The following is a 22,119-nucleotide window of genomic DNA, read 5'->3' as shown; positions in this document are numbered from 1 at the left end:
AACACTGCCAACTTTTCCCATGCTTATTTAGCATTATGTCCATTCGTTAAAGAATCATTTGAATTAATGCAAAATTATTGGTAGCATCTCAACATCTTTACAGACGTTGTTTTCTTCAGGCATAGCTCTGGTATCATCATTGCCATTCTATGCAGAACGTTGTCAACTTCGGCTACTTCTTTAAAGCTCCAAATTAATTGTATAAAAACACGCTTTTTTCCCAGCTTGAAATGAAAAAGCAGTTTGTGAATCTGAAGACTGTTCACCAAAGCAGATAAAATAGCCTGATCAATGAAGTTGAAATCTCTTGTTTATGTATAGAGTGTAGTGTGACCATCTGAGAGGTAACCTTGTCATTGCTTGTAAATCTCAGTCATTACTAAACTGAAAGAGTCCAGTCCACTGTTCTGTTTTAACCAACATAAGATCATTTCCCTTTGCCCTGAACATTTTAATTACTGGCCCGGGTGCTCTGGACGGCTATCTGAAGGTATTTTGTGTGTCTGTTTGCCTGGATCTGGCAGAGGGAGGAGACTACTGGTATTCTGTCGCATGCCCGATGCATTTGCTTCAGTTTTCAAGGTCAAGAGTAAGACTTGCTAGAACTTTCACTTCCTTACTCCTTATTCACTAATTCATGTCATTTTTATGAGCTAGTGATACATTCAGGGGTCTGTGGCAGTAAGGAGAAAGTACTGCAGTCCTCCCCATCATTAACTGGAACTGTGTATTGACAACCTTTCAGGCAGGTGCTTTGGATGAGCTGGAAAGTGCCTTTTGAGATAGCTATTGTGGTACTGTATGGGTCATCAAAATTACTGACTCTTTAATTTTGGGTTCTGCCACTGTCTTCCTCTATGTTTTGAGTAACTTTCTCAGCATCTCAGGTGACCTATTAGTATCACGGATATAAACTGTACCTTGTGTGTACGGAGACTTGGTTAATATTAAGTTGTCCCACTGACAGTTTTGCCTGCTCTTTTACTGCCTTTGTTTTCAGAACTCAAATGAGTCCAGATGTTAAAAACTTCCTTGATTTAGCTGGATACACTTGTACTATTTTCAGGCATGAACTTAATCTGGCGTGACTGGGCTTAAATTAATTTTTATTGACTGGTAGTAACAATGCACTGATTCCTACTCCAGTGAAGTTTCATTTGTCTGATATAGGAGATCAGTTTAACTCTACACTGACTTGGAAATGAGTTTCCTAGTAAAGTTACTTAGCTTATTAGTATATTCACACAAGTTTTAGACCAGGCTACTTACTCTGCCACAACAGAAATGCCAAATGAGCAATTGAATAAATACATGCCAAAACTCCTGCTCTGTTCATCAAACACCCTGATGCCACTGTCTTGTTGAATGCAAATGATCTGCTCTTGGATACTTTCTATTTTTGCTCATGTTTGATATTATAGCCAAGTAGTTGACTGAAGGAGTTGATATTTATTGTCTTTGCCCTTGGGACCAGTCCCATCATGAATTTTAAAGATAATTGATCAAGCAGGTCTTTGGCATACCCTGATGAATATCTTCTTGGAATGTCTTGCAGAATCTGCCTAATGTGCTCCACCATAAGTATCCAGGGGTTATCTACAAACATATGCTTTAAATGTACTGTTACATTATTAAACATAAAACCATCTATTACTATGGAATTATAATAGGTATGTAGTTATTGTATTGTTTTGTGGTTATTTCTGTGTAGGAGATAAACTATGCTGATATAAACAGTTTCGCAATATAAAACTATTCCAGTTGAGAGAGTTTTGTTACCAGACCCTTATTTGCAAACCAAGTCCTGCTCCTAACATATGGGCTTATTGATGCAAGAGCTCTCTTTAGACCATGTTATGAGTCCTAAGAAATACTTATATTCATTACCTTACTTTTCTGATGAGAATGGAAGTATTTCAGCATTTCAGGGAAAAAACATTTTCACTAGCTGAAAATAGCTTCTCTGTTGACACAGTGGAAAGGTGGCATTTTCAATGAATAGCGCTCTGAACGTTTTTACAAGATGATAACAGATTCTGTCTGTGAGTTCAAATTAGGTATTTTAGTGTTTGTATTCTTCTTGATGTGAACACATACAGATTTTCTTAAGGGTTTCTAAATCCAGTCACTGAGTATGACAAAACTTCTTGTTAGAACAAGCAAAGCAGAGGAAAAAAAGTAAGCTATTGTACCGTTTCTGTTGCACATTGCTTGTCTTTGATCATACCGGTATACAGCTTGCGGCATGCTGAGAGATATTTTTTCTTCCTGTGTCTTGTCCAGATCACTTGTTAGCTATATGAGTTGGTGTCTTTCTTCAGCCGTTAAAAGCTGGAATCAAGCCACCTTACTTAGAGCACAAGTTTAAAAATCTAGCAGTTCAGTTCATACTGCAATTAAGGTTTTTTACCAGGAGGCAATATCTTTATTTGCTTGAGGGCATGGGTAAGTAGTGAAGGGAAAGGGGTGACCCCCAATGCTGAACTGAGACATTTGAAAATAATGTGGAGGAACAGAACAAGCTTCTCCGTGATCCAAATTCTCGTATTAATTCATAGCGCTGAGGCTTAGACTTGGCAGGTTGGGCCTGCTACAGGACCTTTTGCCTGCATACGTTGGTACTTCATAATGTTTTAGCCAAGCTGCTTGTAGCTTTCTGCATCTTTATGGAGCTTGTGTTCTGGGCAGGCTGGTTTAAGAACTGTTCTTGAAACATTTGTTTCAGATTTTTTAGGGATTATTGAGCACCACCCCAATTTAGAGACTCAGTAGCAAAGAAGTCTGACTCAGTATTCACAATGAAGAGCAAGCCAGTTTTGGCTGGATATTTAAAGTTACACTTCACAGTGGTTGTGTATACCTTAGATTTTTTTCAGGAAGGATTTATTACATCATCACTGTGATCACCTTGTGCAGAGATATGGCCATTAAAAATAATGCTTGTTTGACCTAGCTTCCCTCCCCACCCGCATCTTTCAACTTGCTTTTGTGGGGGCAGGTGTTTGGAGAGGGGCACTAACCCCTGAACTGACGTATACGGCAAATCTTGTGCTGATCTGATTAGGATTAGGATCTTGGTGCTGCTCTCTAACCCAGGGTTACTGTTTGGACTTCTTCCTGTTTTTCTTAAAAGCAAGGACAGTCAATAACTTTAGTTTGTGTAGCATGTGCTGCAATTTTTTTCTCCAATAGCTCACAGAGTAAGAATTGCTAAGTAGGTCCCTATGGATTTTGTATTGATTTGTTTTGCAGTGGCATGGCTGCTTTTAAGGGTTTATGCCTTCTGCCAGGTGCTTGTTCTTCATCTCTTTGTTATGCTTATACAACTGTGAATTGGACCACTGAAACAGTAAAAGATGTTGGAAGTTGCATTTTGGTTAGATGGGTTTATAGTTGCATCAGTACAGCTATGAGATGGTGAAACTAGAGCAAGGGTCTAGATTGAGAAATACTGTTTTAACGAGGTTTATAAGTGGAGAAATTTTTAATGGCACTTCACCTTTGTTGCAAGAACTACAGAAGCTTTACTGAGAGGGTGTTTGCTTTTTTTTTTCCTTCCATAAGAAAAGGTGAAAGGATGCGGTTTTATTCTTTATCAATATTTTCCTGGCAGTCAGATTCTAAAGTTTTGAATTACCTATGATCAATTATATTTTGACAAAATGAGATATTTATTCTTGGCATAACAATACTGGAAGCTTAGGGTTTTTATTAAACTAACAAAGAATTTGACCTATGTGGTGTAAGCTGAAAGATCATAATTTATTGATGATTCTGCTGCCTTTTATTGATTTCATAGCAAGCATAAAATGAGGAGACTGGAGATGAGCAACTAGCGTGTTAATCACAGTCACGTTCGATCTCAGGCAAGAACTGCTAGTATGTTTCATACAATTAGCCCCCTTGCGTGTTTGGTTTTTGTATTGTTCTGATGTACCTGTTGCTACAGAAGGAATATGAATATGAAGGATATGTTACCTGCTGAAGAGAAGGCGGCACATACGCATCCAAAACCTTGACAACATTTTTATCAGGTAGGAAATGGTGTATCAGTGAGTGAGGAAAAGAGAAACCTTTCTGATGTAACCTTAGTATAAACAGATTCAGCTTAGATTTTCTTTCATTTTTTCAGTGACATCTTTGGTAAAACACTTGCAACTGTGCTGTCTGTTTTAGATAAGGTGAATTAATGCTTGTTTGGATTTTGCTTTATAGTGGCTTGAATTAAGTATTAATTAAAGTAACTAGTAACAGTGAGATCTTTTTCACCCAAGGGCTGATGAGTCTGCAAGCCACAACCCTCAGAAGCCATAAGAAGTGTCCCATCTCTCCGGCACATTGTCTGCCATAGCCAGTGTGACTGGGGGGGATCTCAGCTGGAGTTGCACAAGGCAGGTTTAGTACTGACACTACAGGGCTTAAGGGAGGCAGAAGTAGCTTCAGTGATCCTTGGTGACATCGAAGAGTGTCTGGCCTTCATTATGACAGGGATATATGCTCAAACCAGAAGGTCATAGAGGATTGCCACAGCAATAGTACATAATGTACTATTTTTAACAGATAGGGAACTGAAATACCAAGTTCTTCAAAGATTTTGCAGTTGTTAGTCTAACTATTGACAGTACTGTAAGCACTGTAATTCAGTAGCTTGGGGAAACAACCAGTTTACTTCCTTTCCCCAGTCTGGTTTTGTGATAGTTCCATTTCACTGTTCAGTTCAAAACTGTTCATTTCACCGTTTTATTGTTAATTGTCACACTTACCTTATTTCTCATGCTGTTGCTTTCTTGTGGGTTATTCTTTTGTATTCTTAGGCTTTGCAAGGGAAAGTTTAACCACAAACAGTATTATAGCTGCTGTTCCTTCTGAGACCAAGAGCCTGATGGTGTCACCTTGTACTGCAACAAAGATTCAATAGAATCTTTTCAGAGCAGGATACAGGGTGGACTTTTTATTCTGTTCCCTGTGCTCACCTCAAGATACACATGAGCAACAGAGACTTGGGGAGAATTTCTGGCAATTTTTTTTTTTATCCCACTAAGCATTGCATTGGGCCAGTGTTAGTTAAGATGGAAGGGATTAGTTGATGTTTCATTCCTTAAATCCCTGCCCTAGGGGGGTTGGTAAGAAGAGAAATTTTCACTTCCCATGACTCATCTATTGAGCCAGGGGAAGAATTTAGAAGTCAGTACATACTAACTCTCCTTTGGCAGCTATTAAAAAAAAAAAAAAAAAAAAAAAAACACAACAAAAAAAACCCCAAAACCTACCACCAACCCAAAACCCCAGGAATGAACTTGTCGTAATAGTGACTTCACATCACTATGTGACAGAGCACTGAAATATGAAAAGAGAAAGGATTTATTTTATTAAAAAAAAAAAAAAGTCTCAGGGAATGCTATATTAGGAAATGCTTTTGTTAGGAATGCACATGGTTTGAAAATAGTTAATGGAAAAAAATAATCATATTGGTGAGTAATCTGGCTCGAAGCCTCCTGGAGATGTTTGACAACATAACTAAAAGGAGCAAACCTTATTTGTTCAGAATGCACACAGAAAATTTTGAGTTTTAACCACCAGAAGGTTCTTTCAAGATGCAGCTTGATCTATTTCTATCCCTTTAGATGGATATATTTTTCCTCCTCAAATACTGTGACTGGATTACTGCATGGAAAGTTGCTGAATAGAGACTGCTTCAGACCACTGACTGAAGCATAAGAAAATTCTGCTGTCCACAGCATTTCAGTCTGAGCAGCCTCCTCCTTGATCCAATTGACTCACTCAACTGTCAGTGTATTTCCACACAGTTTGGGAGATTGATTCTGGACTACAAGGAGGTGCAAGTGCTCAGAGGTGGCTGGCTTAAAGTAATCAGTCCTGAATTGAGGTACAGATCCGTGGAGATGACAGATGTTCAGTGAGGGGTAACAGGCCTGATGGTGTTTGGAGTTGAGTGACGTTGCTGAAGATGACAGACAAGATGTGTACCCTGGCTGGCACTTGGAATCAGCCAAGGAGTGCCTGTGGGACCTAGTGCTGTTGAAGCAAGCTTTTTTTGCATTGCTTTGTAGAAGTGTCCTCAGTAGATGGTGTATCAGCCTTTAAAAGAGCTCCTTACACACCTCAGTTCTCTATTTCAATTTTCAGCCTCTGTCGATGGTTTTGAATACAGGGTCTCACTGGATTTTCTCCTTGTGGCAGTGATGGGCTACCCCTAGAGGTACATGTGCAACACCTTTGGAATCCATGGCCTAATGCTTTTGATGGAAAAGTTTATTTTTTGGGGGCAAGACTTTCACATTATGATCAGTTGAATAGCTGTAGTAATTCAGTATTCAGTATGTTTTTAAAAATACTTTTTTCATTTATCGAACATAAAGGACTTGCAGGCATAAAGTGCCTTAAGGTTTATCATGATCTTAAGCTTTGCTGAAAAACATTTTAGAAAAGCTTAGAGCTATCTTTTTAGTATGAATTTTATGAATGTTAGGGAATAGATAGCATAGTTAAAGAATTGTCCTCTAAAGTCAGAGGAGTACATCAGTACTTTTGCAACTAATGCATGTGACTTGTGTTGGGAATTATTTATTTAGATATTTTTCTCTAATGTGTATGCTCACAATTTAATTTTACTAGGTTGCAGAAAACGTAATAAATTGTCCCTTTCCAGGAAAAAAAAAAGTCTAATTGCTGTAGAGTTCTCTCTTTTAATGCTCATTAAAATACATAGGCAGGATCCCAATGTGTTGACTAAGCAGTTACGGCAGTCTTCCCATATCTGTGCTGGGCCTCCCTTTTCCCCTTTATTTATTTATTCTCCCTGGCTTGGCCTGGCCATTTTGATAATCTGCAGCCCCAGTCTGCTGGGTGATTCCATTCCCTTCTGGCTCACTTTTTTTTTTTTTTTTCCTCTTTTGTGTAGTAATGACTCTCCCAGCAGAGGCAATTAGTGACCCCTCCCTATTTTCAGCCTGCAGGCTTTCACTGACCTGTACCTTTTCTTTGAAATAAAGGACTAGACACATAAAGAAATGGCCAACTGTGAGGCTGGTATGGTATGACTAGCTAACTTTATACCATCCAGCAGGAGCTGTAGCAGTAAGAAGTATCCTAAAAGCAAGAGGCTGAGAATTTGCATCATTTAAACATTGAGAATATGTAGATTATATCTATGCTCATTTGTTTGTTGATGCTGGATCAGTCTCCTGGAATATGCTAAAAAAGTTTTATTTGAAGCAGTCCAGGGCTTTTGTTACCTCGTTGCATCTTGCATTTGAAAAATGTTGATGTCTTGAAATGATTCTGAATTTAGTAAGTCCTAAAATGTCCAGCAGAGAATACTCTTCTAATGCTGTAACTTATTAGAGCCTTCTGGAATTATGTTTAATGGCATGCTACAAAGCCCTGGAGGGTATGCTTAGTTACTGCTGTCACGGCAGACTTCTAAAAATATGGTGCTCTGGAGGCTTCTGTTAGAATTAAGCAACCTCATAATTTGGTGTTCATTAGCTGAATTTCATGCTTTTCCTTTTACTAGCTGTTAATATGTAACTAGATTGATGGCAACTGTGAAGTGTAGGTTTTCCTTTCCTGCCCTCTTGATGAGCATAAGCTAAAATTGGCATGATTTAAGAGCAGGTTTGTTTTTGTTTTTTGTTTTTTTTTAATCTGGCTCTGTAGTAACTGTAAAGGTTATAAAGTAGGTTTGAAGGAAGAATCCTACTATAATAAAGAGGATATATTGTTACTGTGCCCCAGCAGCGTATATTATATATTCATTCTGATATAACACAGGAAAAAATACTAGCTTTTTCTAACAGTGTTTTCTGTGAAACTGAATTTTTTAGGTAATACCATCACATGGTTTACCTTTTCTTTTTGAAGTGGCTTGCATACTGGCTGCTGGCTTCATTCCTGACATTGCAATTAAATTGCCAATCTGAAATGCAAAGAAATTGGGAATAAACATGGGGGTCTCACTCCAGAAGTCCAATCGAATCTGGCACAGATGCAGCCCTATGCCCTGCACATCTCCCCATGCCCCCATGGCAGATGTGAGTGACAGTTCAGCATCAGCAGAAACCCAGCACCCTGAGAAAGTTTAAAGGTTTAGATGTTCTGCACTGTCTGGCAAACCCATGTTTCCTCTGCTGTAGGGCCAGGACCTTCTAGCCTGGGTATAGCGCAGAGGCAGTACTACTTTCAAGGCTGGATTTGATGGAGACAGTGAGTTGTAATCTGATTTAATTTGAACTTTGACTTTCACCTTAAAATCTTGTTGTTCAATTAATATAGCATATTTTGTTTTAGAAAATTAGCATGCATGCAGAAATAAAATACTGGCATGTAATTATATGTGTCTCACTTTGTAGCATTTTCCTCTTCTGAAAGGAATGAAATAAAAAAAAAAATTAAAAAAAAAACAGAGTATAAAACCAAAATGTGTGAAGTTAGTTTGAAGCAGGGAGACTTTAGAGGAAAGGTCTTTGTCATCACAGTCAAACAGCTCATTATTGTTGAATACAGGGTAGTTCTGTCAAGGACTATTCTTTGTATCAGGAATTCGAGATGACTTGGTTATCTGTCTGAGCATTACTTAAAAATGATGAAACTGGCATGAAGAGTGAATATGTAACAGTGCTGTCAAAACTCTGAAATTTGATAGATGTATTTCACTGAGGTTTATTATTTTACTGATAATATCTCAGTGTAGAATTTGGCTTTTTTTAAAATCTGTGCAATAAAGTTTTGATTTGCTTATTGTAGTCTTTAGGCAGGACTTGAGCTCAGGGAATATCAGATGAATGTTGTATTTTAACTTGGGACTGTCTGTGCTTAGTCTCTGAAGGCATTGTCAGTGTATGGCCCAACTGGTTAGGATAGCAATCTTTAAAAGCCCTTTAGGGAAAAATTAGAACTTTTTTTCTTTCTCTCCCTTTCTTTCCAAGGGAAAATATTTTTCAATGTTCTTTCTGTCTTGAACAGACCTGTTAACTGTTGCCTTGGACTTTGTAGGTTTAGCAAATACAGTGATATGCAGTAACAAGCATCCTTCATGTCCAGGTATTAGAATTTTCTATAGTTCTGTCAGTCATGCATATGCCTTTTGGCTCTTTCAGCTTTCCCTATTAGACTGCTTGCATTTGTCAAGCAGGGTTGAAGAATGAGGCGTTTCAGCTTTTTTTTTTTTTTTTTTTAGGCTGATTGGGCATACTTGGTATTTGTATCTGAGTAGACAGCCATCTGTCCCTCAGGTCATGCCAATTATGCCAACTCTGAAAGGAGCCAGAGAAATTCAGGTCTTTCATTCAGCCTGCACAACTGTTTCTTTCACCTTTTGTCTATTAAGGAGGTTGGCCTGGAGTGATTATTTTCAGTTGCATAACTAGTACTTACCAAATGGTGTTGCAAATGAACGAAGCAAAAACAAAAGCTCACAGCAAGACGTCTTCTCTAAGTAACTTTAACTTAACTATTATGGCAAATCTAAAAAGATGGAAAATAATTGAATTAAAAGCTACTTTTAATGTAGAGGGGTTTACTGTATAGTAATAATCTTCAAAATATTTGCAGCTAGCAATATAAGGTTTGTACACGGATGGGTGAAGGTTCCAATGGAGGGGGAATTCCTCATTTTTTTCTTCTGGATACCCTGCATTCTGCAGGAAGAAGGACTTATCTCATACTCAACATGACCTGAGAATAGAGCCATGCCTGATTTACCATGTGATATTTCAGTCTTGCTCTCATGTGTTAGCATGCTAAATAAGTCAGAATTATAGGCCTAAATTTAATCTTGAAACACAAAATGGATTGTGTTTGTGGGAGGGGCAAGTAAATTAGTATTACCCACATGAATACTCTAGCAAAACATACAAATACTGCTTATGAGTGCAGAAATCTAACTTCAGAATTGTTATTTTTTGAGAATCTTTGTAGTGCTTTGTCAGACAATTGTATGGAGAGTCAGATATTTGTTCAGTTAGTTCCCTGAAAAAACCTTCACTGACTTAGCTTGAGTGTCTGAAACTACCACTGACATAAGTTACAATCCAAACCTGAAAAATATCTACTTGTTACCTCTTCACTACTTCTTTAAAAAGACAGAACTTTCACACTGGCGGAATAAATAGCATGATATTTTGGAACAAGTATTATTCACTTAAAAGAATCAGTGTACCAACCCTTCATTTTGAATAGCAAATATAATTTGGTTTGGGTCTCCTTTTTCTCCAGAAAATTATATTTATTCGCTACCTTCTCCCAAGTTTTTCAGCTGACTCTTTCAAAGAATGCATTAAAAATGAAGTAGTCTTTTTTATGGTAAAATTTGTAGCATGCATAAAGAGAAGAAAGTTCTTGTATTGAACATTTTGCCAGTATACCTATAATGCAGTATTTAAGAAAAAATATTCTTGTGTGTACAGAAATATGGTGGGCCTAACTCTGTCTCTTCTCTTTTTCTACAGTCTGTTTCCCGTCCATCTTACGGTGTTCTCTTGTTGAAAAAAATCTTGCTGTCTCTTCTTCAATTTCTGATTTAGAAATTCTTATTCTACATTGCTTTAATCTCTACTCTTGTTCTTACCGGTATGTTTTGAACCATTGCAGTCTCCCAGTTGCTTCTCTCATGCTCCTTCTAAGTCCCAGCAAACACGATTCCATACTTCATATTGCTGAAGTGATTTATAGTGACTTGGGGTAAGACACTGCATGATTCTTTTCTCTTCCTTTTACAAACTTTAAAAGAAAAAAAAAATCTTTTAATTGTGTTTACATAACAAGTGTATGTTTGCTGTCTGTGCTTCAATAAGAGTACATCGTATCCCTGACTGAAGTCCCAGTGAACTTGGAACCTGCTCCTACTGTAGTTCAGTTCACTGACTGGGTTATATGCAAAACTGGCATTTCATGAGTGGTACGTGGGCATCCTAAGAGCAGAACAGAAGTAAGAATACTGCAGTTCATGGTAGTACTCTCTACTCCGCTGTGAGCATAATTAGTTAACTTAGAAGTTTGCTTCTGTGTATTTCAAGGCCCTGGCAAGTATGTATGTGTGACTGTATATGTAAAAGAAGTAGTTGTATGTTTAGCTTGCTTTGTGTAGTACTTTAGAAAGCAATTCTGCACACTGATGTGCTGCCTTCCCCCCCGCCCCCCTTTTAAGTTTTATTGTTTTAGTCAACAGTGATTGCTGAGTGGTCTCTTTTAGTAATGTTCCATACCTTTCTTTTAACACAACAGGTCTGTTTTCAATATTTTCAGTTTGTTCTTTGGCTGTTAATCTTTGCATTTTTACTCTCTCTATATTATTAGTCTGCTTTCTGGCTTCAAATTTTTTCTATCTTTCTTTAAAATCTAGAGGAATGCTTTGAAGTACTTTCTCTCCATGCCTTCTGTCAATTCCCATTTAAGTTTTTCAGTGGTGGGTTAGGTTTAATGTAGGAAAGAAATACACTCATCTACTGCAAATGTCACCCTAAAACTCTTGAACTGGTTTTGTTTAAGCTAAAGGCAAACAAGCCCTGTCCTCTGGCCTGAAACAAAGCATAGTGAGCTTCAAACCCAAAGTAAATAAATTTACAAAGTTATAAACAATTGAAAAATTGATGTCTTGAATTCTTTTGTAGTGCCACAGTGAGTGGTGCTCACAATAGCAGTAGTTTTTAATACCATTTTTGGTTGAGTGTTTTGGCGGAAAGAAAACTGAGCATATGATATTTCTCTTTAAGACCATAATGCCAGTGGGCTAACAGCTGTGAATGCTCTTGGTGGTTAGTGTATGAGACCTTGGTTTGATTCTTGTCCAGCGTACATACTCTAGGGTCTGTGTTTGCATGGCTTACACCAGGTTTGTAGATATTTTAGTGTGCTAGGGACACAAGCTACATGTTTGGTGGGATATTGGTGGTTAAAGTGGTTAAGAATAAGGAACCAGAAGGGATACGACCAACAAAAACTTTTGCTGGAGAATAAAAATCCAGTCGTGTAGAGCTAGGACAGTATCGGGCAGGTTTTGAGAAGGAAGAGAACTGAAACCTGCTGCTGTTGTGTGTCAGGGCTAAATGTTCCTCTTCCAAACATACATCACCAACTTGCCAAAGTGGAACCATAGTAATAATGCATGCAAAGTATATTATAAATTACCTGTGTACATCTAATCTGTATCCTTTGATACAAACCAGACCCCAAGGCCTGTGATGGAACTGATGGTTATCATCAGCACATAGCACTAAGCACATGCAAGCTGCTGCACAAATGTATAGCTAAACATTGTGAGACCTTTGCAAAGTAAGAAAGAACATCCCTTTGGGGGACTTTGGATTGAATTAGTGTCCAAGCTAGGCCAGCGGTCAGTTAATTGACCACAGTGGTCTGTAAAATTAAAGGAACTGTTTCCCAGCTCTGCTGTTTTATAGACGCTAGTTACTTAGGTCATTAATCTTGCAGGCTCCCACCATGTTTTGCAAACACTGAAAGTGCTCTTGTGGAGATTTTTTTTTTTTACTTTTAGCTTTGAATTATTTAGTCTCTCCTCTTCCTTTGAACAGCTTTCCCCTAGGTGACATTTTTCCAGCTTTCTTGCATCTTGCTTAATCATGTGCTGATTTGGAGCAGTCAGACAGACTGGAGACACAAAACTTTCTAGTACAGTAGAATATCTCTTTCTGTACTTGTTTGCCATACCCGGTCACCTACACTTGTGGCAGAAGGTTGTTCATGTGTCAGACCAGACATCTCTTAAGAAGTGTAGAAGGGAGACAATAAGTAGCTTTTTCTCCAGATCAATCTCACCGCTATTGGCAGGAGTCAGATTTCTCTCAGGGTGGTTATTGTTCCTTGAGAAATTATTTGCCAGTTCCCTTGAAAAATGTCCCAAGATTGCTCCAAGGATTGAAATCTTCCATCTCCTGCTGTGGTCCTTTGCAGTCAGGCTTTTCTACAGCTGGTGAGTGGGAAAGTAAGTCACTATATTTGGCCAGATGTGATCCTCTGCTGTCATACATACACAACACTTGCAAATTCTGCTTTTCTTTTTTCTTCTAATGCCCTATAACTTGTCATCTGCCATTTGCTCTTACCTCTCAGTTGAGTATTTTATTGTCTGTGTTCATCCTTCCTCTGACTCCTTTATCCTTGCTGACTGTCTTTCCTTCTTTCATGTACGGTTATTTTCAGCTGTGTTCGCACCTGTGTATCCAAGCCTTCCTGCTTCTCCTATCATCATAGATTCCTTGCACAGATCCTGGCCATCTATTTCTTGCCCTTTGCAGCCTTGTCCGATGTTTGGGGTTTTTTTCAGTATCTTGCCTCCTTCTGCTATTCCTTTCCTTATCCTCATCTTTTATTTGTTGTCTTGGGAATACCCACTGTGATTTCTAAATAATACACAGGGAGCCGAGGTTTCATTTTATTTTGTAAATTCTTGATTGTGAAGACAGAATTAAAAAAAAAAACAAACAAGAAATTAAAATCTGTGAGAGAAGAAAGCAAAATCTTGAATAAAATTGTTCAAAAATCATCACTGCTTTTAGGCAGAGGAAGATCTTCTGATCTTCTGACCTTGTGGCATGGCAGCCTTGCATGTTATTTAGGTCAGAATTGAAGAAATTTCTGTAGTTCTCAGTGTTTGTCATTACTGTCTCTTTCATGATTAAACGCTGTGGAATATAGAGAACCAAGAAAATAATAAGATGCCATACTGGGAAACATGCTTCCAAGCTGGAAAACAGCTTTTATGATTCTATTGCAGTTTCCTGAGAGCTCCTTCTGTGCTTCCATTTTAGAGAATGCAGAAACATTCCTAAAGAACTTCATGAATATGAAAAAACAGAAAAGGTGACACCTTTATGACTTGTCTTGCAGAAAGCATTGGCTGCTGCTTTGCACTTGTGGCATATGGGCCTAGATAAGCTCCTTGGCTTCTCTGCTTCCTCTGTGAGTTCTGTTCCAGAAAAATTCTTTGTTCAGAGATACTGAAAGATGCATGTCCTGGTGTTTGTCTTCCCCAGGCTTCATGAACTGCAAACTGCACCTAGGTACTTGTCCTCTTCTGAACTGTATACTCCTGTTTAGTATGGCATAATGTGGGGACTAACGCTCTTAATATTTTAAGAATTTTGTGGAAAGCCCAGAAAGAGTACTGTTTAAGTATCCACTAAAATTAAGATGTTGGTGTACTTCAAGCCACATACTGAAACCCACACTGCCTCTGTGGTTACTTGCACTGAGAGCCATGAGTAAACAGCTGGACATATTTTTCCCCAAATTATATATGCCTTACCATTAGTGTAATTTCTGTATAAATTGAAGAAAAATGAAAACATTCTTTTTGAGAGAGACCTTCTTGTCTGTGTGTATGCTCACACATGTATGAACACATACTTATCCAGAAAGAGTAATTAATTTTTAAAAATCGAGCTATAAAAGGAGCCCCTAAACCCAGTGAGCTGCAGTTGGGCTGTGTCCTAATCTATACGGACCACCAGTACAGAGTTTCTTTTTACCATTATGGCTGATCTCTGAGACTTGGCAGTAAGCTCTGCCTGATATTTATCATCCATTTACATTTAATACATATTTCTGAAAATATGGACTGAACATGAGTTTAAATAGAAATTGAGAAGTGATTATAGCTCCAGAACAGTTCTGTTTGTATTGTATGAATGTGATCTTGGTGTTTCAGCTGCACAAGAATGTAAATGACACACTTAAATTATCTAGGCTAGGGATTGCAAGAAATGTCTAGGAATGCTTTTCCACTCAGTGGGATCTTCAGTGAGGAAGGGAATGTAGAATTGGAGGCTTCATGTGAGGGTTTTTGGGGGAGGGCAGAATGAAACTTGGACTCTGACAGCAACCTTCATCATCTTCATGATTAGTCTGATCTGCTAGTTTTCTACCTGACTGGTGCTCAGAATGTCTTGAAGCTAAACCAAAGAGCAAGTACTTCCAAAGCATACTACTGTTTTTTGTTGTTTTTTTTTTTCTTTTGTGTTGGTTTCAAATGCAGTAACTAGTTTCCATACTGTATTTTATTAGATTTTTTGCATTCTCATTCATCTCATTTAATATTTCAAGTTACTTTGGCTAATTGTCAGTATTGTGTCCCTGAGGGGCAAGTCATACATTCTGCTGAGCTTAAGAGTTTCCAAAGTGTCTCTGGAAAACTTCCAACTAAACTGGAAGGGCCTGGTTCAAGATGTGTGGCAGGTTAATGGAGAGAAATCTCTCTTTACGAATGATTCCTCCTAGAGTAACAGGAAAATGGAGGGAGTATTCACACCAGCCCTGTGAAATGCGACTTCTGTGAGACTCCTCTGCCTCAGGCCTCAAAGAAGGGAACTCTGAAGTCTAGCAGTGTGAGTACAGCACAGAAAAAGGGGGCTATGGCTTTACACGCCTTTGACCTATAGAGGCTTCTCTTCGCTAGTATGCAAAAGGATTGGGGCTGTGCCAATGGCATACCAGAATTTGGGAAGACTGGTATCAGCAGCTGAGCAGATGGATCTGCCACAGCTTTTGTCACTGCTTCCATTGAATGAGGAGAGCTGGAACAGGACCAAAGGAAATCGTCTAATCCAAAGCCTCCATGTCATGGAGTCCTTTGCATAGAGATGCCAGATTATGGTATAAAATAGGATTTTGGTCCCATGCTGAACATGCATTACATAACAAGATTATGTGACACAGGAATGAAAATTTCTTAGACTTTAAGTTGCTTCCTGTAATTCTTTTCTGTGGTTCAGAGCCTCAGACTTACATTTGGATGCTTTTGTATTTATTTTGTGTTTATTTTTATTACACAAGTTATAAATATATATAAATTTATATACTTAAAAGTGTATATCCACCTGTTTATTTAAATATATTTCTATGTATACAGTTTGTATAGATATGTTTAATATATGTTACTGAAATAGGTTGATTTTGTTCTTTGTTTCCTTTATCAGTTTGCTGAAAGCAGTCAGAAAAAAGAGGCTTTACAAAAAAGCATTGAGAAATCAAAAATTGGACGTGAAGATACTGTAAGTTGCTTTGCGGTGGGAGGCATTCCTACCAGGAAATAGGGCTACAAGTATGCTTAGTTTGTAAATCCTGATGTACCTGTTGGAAATCCATTAAGAATTCTAAATACTGGAGATGAGAAAAGGACAAAAAAAAATAAATCAGATATTAGATTATTCCTTAGTTGGTCATGCACTAATGAGTAAAATATTGACAACTGGCTGCTCCAAGGCTGAGAAAATGTGTGACTGCCTGAAGTCTGGTAATCTTCCAGGCTTTTTCAGATTTAAAGATATCTTAAAACTTGAACTACCCAGAGGTACGTACCAAAGTTGCCAATGGCTGCTGAACTGCCAAATCTAGTAACTGCAAACGTAGGTGCTGGGGGTCTTATTTTTTTTTAATCTTATTTATAATCTATATTTCTAAATTACTGTTCTGAGCAGCCATGTAAGCTTGACGGTCTTTGCATGCTGAAGCTGTTAACACTGCAAAATAATATTTAGGTATCGTATTTATCACACATATGAAGTAGCATATTAGTCAGAAATACTTCATATGGTATTTTAAGTTGCTGATTTGTTTTGAGATGCTCAGTCTAAAGTGGTTTATATATCCAATAAATAAACATATAAACAGGGACGGCAGAAGTTTTCAGGTGGAATTGAATTTTGTAGGAAAGTGCCAAATCTTAAAATCCAAAATGTTTTATAGAAATGCTCTGGGTTTGACTGTAATCAGGGAATCCCAGGCAGGTTTCTCACGCAGTTGTGCTTCTCAGGTTTCCAAATGGACTGTTCAAGACTTGGGCTTCTCCACCATGTGGCCTGCCCTAGTTACAAGGAGCTATTGGTGCTGGAAATCCTGTTCTGGCTGATGCTTCTGACATTTTGATTCTGGATTATACATCAGGAAGAAGTCCCAAGAAATCTAGATCATGATATTGGTCTCTGAGCAGCTGGGCTTCATAGCCCAGCATCTGGAAGCTTTTGATTTCCAGCCTGCATTTTCAGAATGTGCTGACTCCAGACTCTTGGCAAAAGCACTGGGATTATGGAACTTTGAGATAAAATAATAAAAAAAAAGACCCAAAACCAACAACCCCCTCCCGCAAAATCAAAACACCTCAGACTGCTGGGCTGCCATGGAGATTCCCATTGGCTAAAAACCTGATGGAATGGCTTACAAACTCATGCTATCTGGCTTTTTTAGGCTACCCAGGGCCCTAGCATGAGTTCTTTGAATACCAGCCAGTTACAGTGTTTGGCTGTAACTACAGACTGAATTAGAAGTATGTGCTGAGTTGGCTATGGGAGAGCTCGTGTTGAGTCAGTGTCTGCAGATCCTTATTGATCAACAGAATGTTTGAGGTTGATATTGTATACTCTCCCAGCAAAGACTATCATGTCATAAATATCTGAATTTATTTTTGAGACCACTGCTCTTAAATGACTTGGAAAAAAGAAGAAAAATAAATTCAGAGCCTGTTCATACACAGCATCCCGATTTGTGGAAGTGTGAATGGTAGGTTTTTCTGCAATGCTGTCTTTAATTACAAGACTGGCACTCCTAAATATCATTTAACCTTTAAGCCCAACAATTAAGAGGTCTGTTTGGAGTTTGTCAAACAATGTTGAGTTCAAAGGTTGTAGAAAATTGTTCTTTTGTTTATACATTTTCGCCTTATTTTTTTTGACTTCCAGTTTGTAGTTGATATCATTTAGTGTCACTGGGATTTTTGTCTGTGCATAAAATGCTCAACTGGTTCATTGACAGAAAGCAGTAGTGAGAACAGCTTTTTAAATTTACATCTTTTTTAAAAACAAACAAACAAACATTCTCTGCAATAATTACTGATTTGTATTTTTGTATTTTTTTCATATTTACCAAAATACTTTGAATCCTCAGGCGGAACGTGCAGCTCTAATAGAGGAACTTGCTGTCCTTCGGCAGAAAAAAGAGCAGCTAAAGGCAGAAATAGACAAATACAGAGAATGTGATCCAGACGTCATTGAAGAAATGCGTAAGTTGTATATCGTTCAAAGCGAACTTTTGCACAAAAAGGTCTGCACTTCTTTAGCTTAAAATCTGGTATGCAGAGATAAGCCAAAGAATAGCTGATTTTCTTTTTAAAGCTGTAAGCAATACAATACAGGTACACTGACCATTTCTTTTCATGTTCTGTTGTATTATATAAGGGGGGTTTTATTGATATTTACTCTGCCAGCAACTGAGCAGTTAACAAACAATCCTAAAATTTAAATACTCTGATGCATTAGAATTAATATCAGGACCATTCTTTCTAGAACCATATTAATTCTATAACTTCTAAGTGTGCTGAACCCTAGAATGTGTGTAGGAAGAGTAGTCTTTGGCTCTCATTTACCTTCAATTCCATGCTGGCAAAACAGGTATCTTTCTACCTACTTTGTCTTGTCTATTTAGGACATAAGCATTTCATTAGAGACACTTAATTGTCACTTATGCGTAAGTATGGTATTACATTGTTGACTTACTGTTTGTACTGTCTCTGACATGCTGGGTTTTGGTTGGAGTTTCTAATTCTAATGGAATATGAGGAATGATGAGTGACTTTAATACTTAATTACAGAATTGGGTACTGAAATGTACTTAATATTCTGATCCTTAGCATGAAAAATGAAAAGCATGCATGAAATTTTATTGAATTTTCTCTACTTCAACTTTCATGTTTTATTTATTAGGCTCTTACATTGCTACCCAAACACCACTGCATATTCAGTTGCTGTAATGCCAAAATGCCATTACAGAGTGATGAGGAACAGGCACAGACCTTTTTGTGAGAAGATATCTAACTGAATCTTTCTCTTTCTTTATTCTTCTAACAAAGTACACAGCTTTAGAAATGTGCTCAGAGAAAGCCAGGAACATAAACAGTTGATGTGGCCACACACCCCTAAATTGGACAGATATTATTTATTTTGAGGGGCTGTGACATTTTTTTGTCAGCTGCGTTATCTTTCCCCAAGGATGTAATGATATGCCAGGGAATAAGCAAACTCAAGACCTGAGGTTAGTTACTGTGCTGTAAATCCCTTGCTCTGTGCTCTCCTGAGGGCAAATGACAGACACTTCCCAGCTGATTCCAGCTGTAAAAATGAATGAGGTTAGGCAGATTCCAACAGCAGAAGGATTCGTAGTGCCAGGTATTTTAACTGCTGAGGTACCCTTATCATAAGCATTGCACTGAATGATTTGAGGACCCTCTCGCTTGAAGCAGTCTCAGTGAGCACATTCCTAAATACGAGGCACAAGGGGGCAAATCACACCTTGAATGCTAGAGCAAACTGCATTAGCTGGCAACACGGAGACTAATACCCTGAAAAGAGGGAAAGGGAAAGAAATGTCATTGTTAGTTACTTTGGTTATGCCCTTTTTTTTGTTTGTTTGTTTGTTGTTGTTTGTTAGAGGGTGTGGAAGCTCCACATGAGCTTCTGCAATAGAGGGATGAACGTTTAAGGGCGTTGGTGAGGTTAGCCTTGTTGGGCTACCTGTAGGATTACCAGGGGAATATGCAGTAGTGTTTGGAAAACAATTTGTCCCTGACTGTTGATTAAAAAGTTTCTCCTTTGTTATATGTTTCATCAGTCGTTGTTGCACTGGCAGCGCACATTGTTGCTGGCAATGTATAAATGAATAAATGGTTATGTCAATTTTGGGGACTTAATGTCTTTGTCAAAGCTGAATGGAATTTTATAGGCATTAAGGGAAAGAGAGGGGCAGGGAGGGGGGAAAGATTGGGAGGCATTTCTCTCATTCCAGAGTCAAAACAAGATGCAGGAAGTTATGGGGTTTAGTGTAAGAAGGCAAAAAAGATTCTCAAGTAATGGAAGGTGTTCAGCTAGACATGAAAGTTACTGCTGCTGTTTCAAAGAATAACCTTATAATCAGAGCTACTGGTTCACAGATTTTAAAGCATTTTCAAACTGCACGTGGGCGATATGATTTTCCACTAGCTGTACAACTTAGATAACATAATCCTTGTGATTATTTTCAGTTAGATCACCTGAGCAGATTACTAACTGTAAATTACCTTATTTTAATTTTGCGTCAGGAATCAGAGATGGCTGTTATGTTATATAATTGCACTATTTTTAAGAGTTGGATTGTTCAATATCATATGTTTTGTAATGGCCCGTTGTCACTTTCTACATTTGGGTTTTCCCTCTTCTTCCTTAATGACTTCAACCTGTAAGGAAATCTTTCTGATGCTCAGTATAACATTTCTCTCTATTAATTTTCCATCTCGTATCATAGAGCTGCCTTGATTTTTTGTTGTAGTATTTTAGGGGTATATCAAATTGTCATCTGATTTCAGTGGCCTCCAAATTTGGTGAATGCTTTGCTATGCGTTTTTAATTGCTCTTTCCCTCAAATGAGTATTGCAGAAACAAACCTACTGTGCAGCGATAAGCCTCATTAAAACACACACACACTAATTCCAGGGTCAAAACAAAGTTTGGATGATTCATAGCAAATATCTGAAGACTCAGCTGAAAGCTTAATATCTGTCTTGCTTCCTGAGTCTTGTCGTGGGAAAGTCATGTTTGACCATGTAACTAAATATACTATAATGTATATTCACAAGGGGACAAATCAGAATACTAAAATACTAACTCTGGTTTTTGCTGAATTTACTGCTTGTCCTTTTAATATCCGTAACAAATGTTTTGCCATATGTTTTGGCTTAATTTCTTTGGCTTTTGTATTAGAGAGCTGAAGTATAGACTCTCAATAACAATTAACTACAGTAAATAGCAGAAGAAACAAGATTTAGGGACTGACCACTAGAGGAAGCTACATAATAGTCTGGTCTTGTGGCTATATTTGGATAATTCCATTTTGCAGGTAGGGTATTGTAAAAATATATCTAGAATTGCAACATATATGGATTTCTTCTGACGACCAGTGCAGTTCAGTGGTTGAAGCTTGTCTTTGCCACTTGGAAATGTTGTTTAAGCTGTTTTGTGTGAGTTAGGATTGAGTAATAAATTCTTCCTCAACATTAAGGGCAGTAAAACTGACAACAGTCATCAGAAGTAACAAAAATAATAAATACTGGGATATTATACTTCTCTGTTAAACTTGTAATCCTGCTTCAGCTGCTGCAGGACAGAGCCCTTGTTTCTCAGCTTTGAGGCAGGTTTTTGTAGGCTGGAGGATATTCTCATGGGAAGCAGTCATTGTAGAGAAGTGATTCTCTATTCCTTCATGACATAACATGTAGATATGCAAAGTTGGATACATGTGATGCTGCTAGGTTCCCTAAAGATTACAGTAGAGGACAAAGGCATGGAAAATGCAAGCTTTCAATTGTTTGTAATTTATCCAGATTTTCATAAGGCCAACAAAAAAAGGTCCATATAACATCAAGATTAACCTGCTGCATAAGTTTAATTCTTTCTCCCCACCAGAGAGAGATGTTAGGGAGCTAATAAATTTTTTCTGACAATTAATTTTATAGAAGGGTTTTTCTGGCAGCCTAAGTGTATAAATGGTATGGATTTTGCTCTGAGTTGTTGGCCAGCTTATAACTGGAAACAGGTAAACATTTTCACTGTAAAGTTCACTGTAAAATAAACATTTCTAGAATTTCAAACTTCTTGCTCTTCCACTGTAATTAGAGGAATGTTGATTTATACTATATTAAAACATTGTTGGGTCTTAGCTATTTTTTTTTCACAGTAGCCATGCTTTGGTTACTTTGTACCTTTGCATAGGACAGTAATCTCAGAAATAGCTACATGCTGACTGAAGTAAGTGACTTCCACCTGGTATGAGTGCTAATATTTACGGACCTGGTCTTAGATGTTGCCTGTCAGCATTCCTGGTTTATTTAGCATGTTTTTAGAATGTCCAGCTACTGATAATTTTTATGTCTTAGGCTTTTACCTTTAAAACAGTGGTGTGAATGTGTCTAGACAAACTGTATTCCCAAAAATTAGCAAACTGCCAAATACAACACATGTAATTTTGGTTTCAACCTTTTTAATTCTGCTCTCTTTGTTTATTTTTATCCTGTAGCAAAAGGCTTAAGTGGTTCAAATGGACAGGATTTCAAGCCACAAATAT

At 37.8% G+C, this 22,119-nt stretch overlaps 1 protein-coding gene across 2 annotated transcripts in view; it reads left to right on the top strand.

Moving 5' to 3' along the window:
• MND1 (meiotic nuclear divisions 1) overlaps positions 1-22,119 on the top strand; it is a 41,736-nt gene that overhangs the window by 5,224 nt on the left and 14,393 nt on the right. For both annotated transcript variants that reach the window (XM_075038571.1, XM_075037690.1), the window contains exons 5-6: positions 15,954-16,028; positions 17,917-18,031. In XM_075038571.1, coding sequence (XP_074894672.1) covers positions 15,954-16,028; positions 17,917-18,031 — 190 coding nt within the window. The remainder of the gene's footprint in view (positions 1-15,953; positions 16,029-17,916; positions 18,032-22,119) is intronic.

Source organism: Buteo buteo, chromosome 1 (assembly GCF_964188355.1).
Source record: "Buteo buteo chromosome 1, bButBut1.hap1.1, whole genome shotgun sequence".
In the NCBI taxonomy this organism is placed as follows: domain Eukaryota; kingdom Metazoa; phylum Chordata; class Aves; order Accipitriformes; family Accipitridae; genus Buteo; species Buteo buteo.
The sequence above is the reverse complement of the archived record's forward strand: the minus strand, read 5'-3'. Positions and strand labels throughout refer to the sequence as shown.